Consider the following 5,695-nt stretch of genomic DNA (forward strand, 5'->3'; position numbering starts at 1 on the left):
CCTCCTCTTCCTCCTCCTCTTCCTCCTCCTCTTCCTCCTCCTCTTCCTCCTCCTCTTCCTCCTCCTCTTCCTCCTCCTCTTCCTCCTCCTCTTCCTCCTCCTCTTCCTCCTCCTCTTCCTCCTCCTCTTCCTCCTCCTCTTCCTCCTCCTCTTCCTCCTCCTCTTCCTCCTCCTCTTCCTCCTCCTCTTCCTCCTCCTCTTCCTCCTCCTCTTCCTCCTCCTCTTCCTCCTCCTCTTCCTCCTCCTCTTCCTCCTCCTCTTCCTCCTCCTCTTCCTCCTCCTCTTCCTCCTCCTCTTCCTCCTCCTCTTCCTCCTCCTCTTCCTCCTCCTCTTCCTCCTCCTCTTCCTCCTCCTCTTCCTCCTCCTCTTCCTCCTCCTCTTCCTCCTCCTCTTCCTCCTCCTCTTCCTCCTCCTCTTCCTCTTCTTCTCAAAAAGGTGTTGAAACTGACCTCTCCTGAGAAGCAATGTGAAACTGACCGGGCTTGTCAATTTCATTGGTGAGGTCCAGAGAGGGGAGGGAAACTTTTTGTCAGTTTGCCCAAGGTACCCTCTCCCCCCAATACTGTGGACAAGTGGATGGTGCTCAGGTTAAGAAAAGGCTGCCTTCCTCTTGCACGAGGACTCCATAATACACAGTTGTGTATAGAGGAATAATGCCAAATGACAGAGGACAAGAAAAGCGCCTTAGAAAAAGAAGAAGAGAGAATCATTTGTCGTCCTTGGCTGGAAACACCCTTCAAATGCACATGTTTCGCAGTGGTATAAATGGTAGCATAACGAAAACAACAGCTGCCTTACCCTGAGTCAGATCACCGGCCTCTCCAGGTCGCTGTTCTCTAGTCTGATTGGCAGCAGCTTTCCAGGGGTTCCAGTAGAGGGTTTCACATCACCTGCTGCCTGGTCCTTTTAACTGGAGATGCTGGGAATCGAACCTGGGATCTTCTGCGTGTAAAGCAGAGGCTCTTTTACGGAGCTGTAGTCCCAGTTTCATAACGACCTTTAAAGCTGGGATCTTTAAGGCCCTAAAAGGTCTGGGGCCAACGTACCAACGGGACCACCTCTCCTGGTATGTCCCCCGAAGAACCTTATACTCACAAGATCAGAACCCACTGGTGATCCCTGGCCCAAAAGCTGTCCGGCTGGCCTTGATCAGAGCCAAGGCCTTTTCAGCCCTGGCTCCTGCCTGGTGGAACTCTCTGCCTGGAGACATCCTCACCCTGTGGAACCCAGTAGAGTTCCACAGGGCATGCAAGACAGAGGTGTTCCCCCAGGCCTACGGTTGAGGACAGCAACGGTTTTCCAATGCATCCAGCTCATGACATGCCCCACGGAGGAAGAAACGACATACATCAATGGTTTTGTTCTGACTAATGACTGATTGCTGATGTTTTACCCAAGAATTGTATGTTTTAAGCATGATGTACACCAGCCTGAGCCCTTCTGGGGGAGGGCGGTCTAGAAATCAAATAAATAAAAGGAACATACTCTTTACCACTTAGGAGAAATCAAGAATGGCAAAGTGTCTGGATTCCACAACTGGATTAGTTTCTATCTACAGGAGAAACAAGGCCACCTCAACTATTTCAGCCACAACTATGATGGTCCGGTGAGTACCGGGTTGTATGCGGATGGCCTTCCAGATGCTCTAGGACAGTGGTGGCGAACCTATGGCACGGGTGCCAGAGGTGGCACTCAGAGCCCTCTCTGTGGGCACGCGTGCCATCGCCCCAGCCAGGCCCAGACCATCATTAAAGTGTCAAATTCTCTGCCAAATAATTTTAAGTAAATGAAAGCATTTGGGATTGCTTTCCTTACTTTGTTTGGATCATCTTAAGTTAATGTATGAGTTGTTTTTTCTAAAGTAAAACCTCAGGATTCAGGTTAAATTGCCGTGTTGGCACTTTGTGATGAATAAGTGGGTTTTGGGTCGCAGTTTGGGCACTCGGTCTCTAAAAGGTTCCCCATCACTGCTCTAGGGGATGATCAAAGCTGTCTCGGAAGTCGAAGGGAGTACTTTTTCAGAGATGTGCCAACAGCTCTGGTCAATAGGGGAGCACTGTGACATTGCAGAGATGCTGTCAAATTTGATCGTGTCTGATCCTCTGCAGTCCTCCTGTTTTTCAGGGCTTTAAGGGAAATCCCATGAACTCTGAACACTTGCCTAGAGCAACATGTGTGTGTGTGTGTGGCGGGGGCCTTCTCCTGCAGGGGAAAGGGGAAGAATCGGGTGGAGTGAGCTAATCTCACTGTCACCTTTTTAAGGGGGAAGGAAGAGAAAACCTGGGGCCCGACATCCTTTCCTTTAGTTCTCACTGCAGCTGGCATCGCCCTCCAAGACCTGAGTTTAAAATAGTGTTGCCAGCCTCCACGTTGGAGCCGGAGGTCTCCCAGAATTACAGCTGGTATCCAGATGAGGGGGGGGTTCACTCCCCCTGGAGGAAATGGCTGCTTTGGAGGAGGAGGAGGAGAGGAGGAGAGGAGGAGATTGGATTTATACCCCACCCTTCACTCAGAGTCTCAGAGCGGCTTACAAACTCCTTTCCCTTCCCCTCCCCACAACAAACACCCTGTGAGGTAGGCGGGGCTGAGAGAGCTCTTGACAGAAACTGCTCTTTTTCCCCAAGAACAGCTCTGACAGAACTATGGCTTGCCCAAGGTCATCCAGCAGATGTAAGTGGAGGGGTGGATCTTGGCAGTATAGCCCCTAGAGGGCCCTCCCCTTCTCAAACCCCACCCTCCCTAAGATCCACCCCCATGTCTCCAGGAATTTCCCAGCCCAGTGTTGGCAACCTTAGTTTCACTCCAGCTTACCTGTTCAGGCCTCACCGGTGTCTTCATTCCACTCAGGCTGGGACTCCCGACCCACTCCTTCCTCCGGGCCTCTTCCTTATGTTCGAAAGCAAGAAATTGCAAGTAGATCAATAGGGACCACTTCAGTGGGAAGGTAACAGCGTTCAGTGCGCCTTGGTGTTTAGTCATGCCGGCCACATGACCACGGAAACGTCTTCGGACAGTGAGCACACCGCAACATCTGGGAATTGGCGTGCACCCGTCCCCGATCCTTCCCTTCCGGCCTAAGTAAAGGTAAAGGTTCCTATAATACTCCAAAAAACAAAAAAAAAAAAAAAAAAAAAAAGGGACACACACATATATTTCCCGACTGACTACTTCAGACAACCGATCGCTGTGACAAATCCCATTTTAAATGCCCCCTAACTATTTCAGCTGGAGCTTGCCTCCATTGGGGGGGACTACAAGGCAAAACAGGCTCAGCCTCCCAACCCAAAAAGAGGACATTTTCATCAGCTTTTTAAAGAATGAGCCCAAACGAGGACATGTCCTCTAAAAATAGGACACCTGGTAACCCTAATGAAGTTGTTGGACCCCTGCTTGTTCATCCTGACGAAACAACCGGGCCACTTTGCTCTGCTCAGACTTTGCTGTGGCCTATAAAGTGCTACTTTAGTCTGCCACCTAGTGTTGTCCAGTGGTAAGCGGTACTTGAAACAGTATAAGATCGGAAAACGTGGAGAGAGCTGGCCCGTAGAATCACCAAGGGCGATTTTGCACTAGAGCTGCCTCGCGGTGCAGCCGCCGTTTGCCCTGACACAAACATGTCAATTTCACACCTGAGGCTGCGGAGCTGCATTTGACCCGCGGTTTCTCGCCATTTTCTTTCCAGTATTCTCAGCTTCGTGTGTGAAATTGACATGTTTGTGTCGGGGCAAACGGCGGCTGCGCCGCGAGGCAGCCTACGGGGAGGGCGGGATAAAAATCTAAATAAATAAATAAAGCTCTAGTGTGAAATCGCCCCAAGAGTCCGACAAGACTGAATGGCTAACAACAACAACAAGAACGAAGGCTTGGCTAATGAATTGCCTGTATGGAGATGGTAGTGTTGAGTCGCTAGTGCATGTCCTCTTTGATTGTAAAATATATGCGCATATCAGGGAAATATATATTAAGCCCATAATTGATAGCCTGCCGGGCAAAGATAGAAGGGACTCTCTTTTAATAATATTAGCCAATAGGACCAGGGGAATTACTTTTAACGTGGCAAAATACAGCTGGATGGCTATTAATAGAAGGAAAATCTGGTTAAATATGGTGGGAAGGTACCAGCGTTCTTTGCGCCTTGGTGTCTAGTCATGCTGGCCACATGACCACGGAAATGTCTTTGGACAGCGCTGGATCTTCAGCTTGGAAACAGAGATGAGCACCACACCCTAGAGTCGGATTCAACTGGCTTTCGAGCAAGGGAAACCTTTACCTTTAGATAAGCAGTACCCTATAATATATGGTAACCTGAATTCTATATATTTTGTATTATGTAAGCTATAGGGAGCAATAATTTGACTGATTGTTTAGATATATTTTAAAGTGTATACTGAGTGTTGCTGACTGAATAACTATGCCTTTGTAGCATTGATTTATCTACTACATTTTTAAGTGTACATAACCACTCTGTAATATGTAGTTGGCACAATGTTTGTGGGCCTGGCTGTGGTTCGATTTCTGTAATTCTGAATCGTTCCTAAGAATTACCATTCACATTCCCAAATGTTGCTTTTACTGTTCAGTGGACCTCATATCCAGACGTGCTGGGGTTGCAGTTCAGCTGGGATGGCTCTTACAAGGAAGTTGGATCAGCCTTCATTGGAAGCAGCCCCGAATTTGAATTTGGCCTCTACTCACTGTGCTTCATCACTAGGCCCGGAAAAGTGTAAGTAGAGTGCCAACAGTGCCACCGGGGTGGGTGGGGGGGGAGGAGAGATATTTGTCCTGGCCACATGCTCAAAGGAACCCCACAGTTAGGTACTTGTGAATTTTTGGCATACATTTAATCACTTGTTTTTAAGCATATCACCGTAGTTATTTTTTTACTAGGGGTAGGGGCTCGGGCTTCCCTGGACCTCTGGCAAGAATCTTTTCACGTTCACAACGTGGTTTGTAACAAGAATAAGGTAGTGCCAACAAATGATAGGTTGCAGGGCTCTTTTTGTAGAAAAAGCCCAGCAGGAACTCATTAGCATAATAGGCCACACCCAACAGCAGGAACTCATTAGCATATTAGGCCACACCCCTGACAGCACAGCTCATTAGCACATTAGGCCACACCCCCATGTTACCAGAAGTGTGGAAAAGGGTGGTCACCCAGCCACACCCACCTTTTGCTTGTTGTTCTGTTGACCTTGTTTGTTGTCAAAACCCAGGGCCTTTTTTTGTAGCAGGAACTCCTTTGCATGTTAGGCCACACACCCAGAGACAATCCTAATGAGTTTCTGCTGTTGGGTGAGGCCTATTATGCTAATGAGTTCCTGCTGGGCGTGGCCAACTTGGGAGCCAGCCGGAACTCCGTTCCTGTGCGTTCCTGCCCAAAAATAGCCCTGATAGGTTAGGAGCCCCGCATCAGAGTCTTTGCTTCCTTAGAAGTGTATTTGTCGTGCACATTTCTGGAGAGACATTAACAACACTGGAGAGACATTAACAACGCGAGAACTCCTTAACTGCCTTGAACCAAAGAGCCCATTCAGCTGGGCATTCTAACAGCAGCTGCACAAGCAGGGCACAAACCATTTTCCTGTGTCCCTAGTGTCTGTTACACAGAGGTATAATGCTCCTGAATTTGGAGGTTCTCCTTAATGATCATGATCCATGGACATTGGGAGACCAATCCACTGAGAATCTTTCTGTC

General features: G+C 48.7%; 1 protein-coding gene across 1 annotated transcript in view; it reads left to right on the forward strand.

The window, feature by feature from the left end:
* ENDOU (endonuclease, poly(U) specific) overlaps positions 1-5,695 on the forward strand; it is a 25,529-nt gene that overhangs the window by 17,788 nt on the left and 2,046 nt on the right. Inside the window, exons 7-8 of the mRNA XM_015415109.1 lie at positions 1,500-1,606; positions 4,581-4,723. Coding sequence (XP_015270595.1) covers positions 1,500-1,606; positions 4,581-4,723 — 250 coding nt within the window. The remainder of the gene's footprint in view (positions 1-1,499; positions 1,607-4,580; positions 4,724-5,695) is intronic.

This window comes from Gekko japonicus, unplaced genomic scaffold (assembly GCF_001447785.1).
Source record: "Gekko japonicus isolate JY-2015 unplaced genomic scaffold, Gekko_japonicus_V1.1 scaffold1811, whole genome shotgun sequence".
Taxonomy (NCBI): Eukaryota; Metazoa; Chordata; class Lepidosauria; order Squamata; family Gekkonidae; genus Gekko; species Gekko japonicus.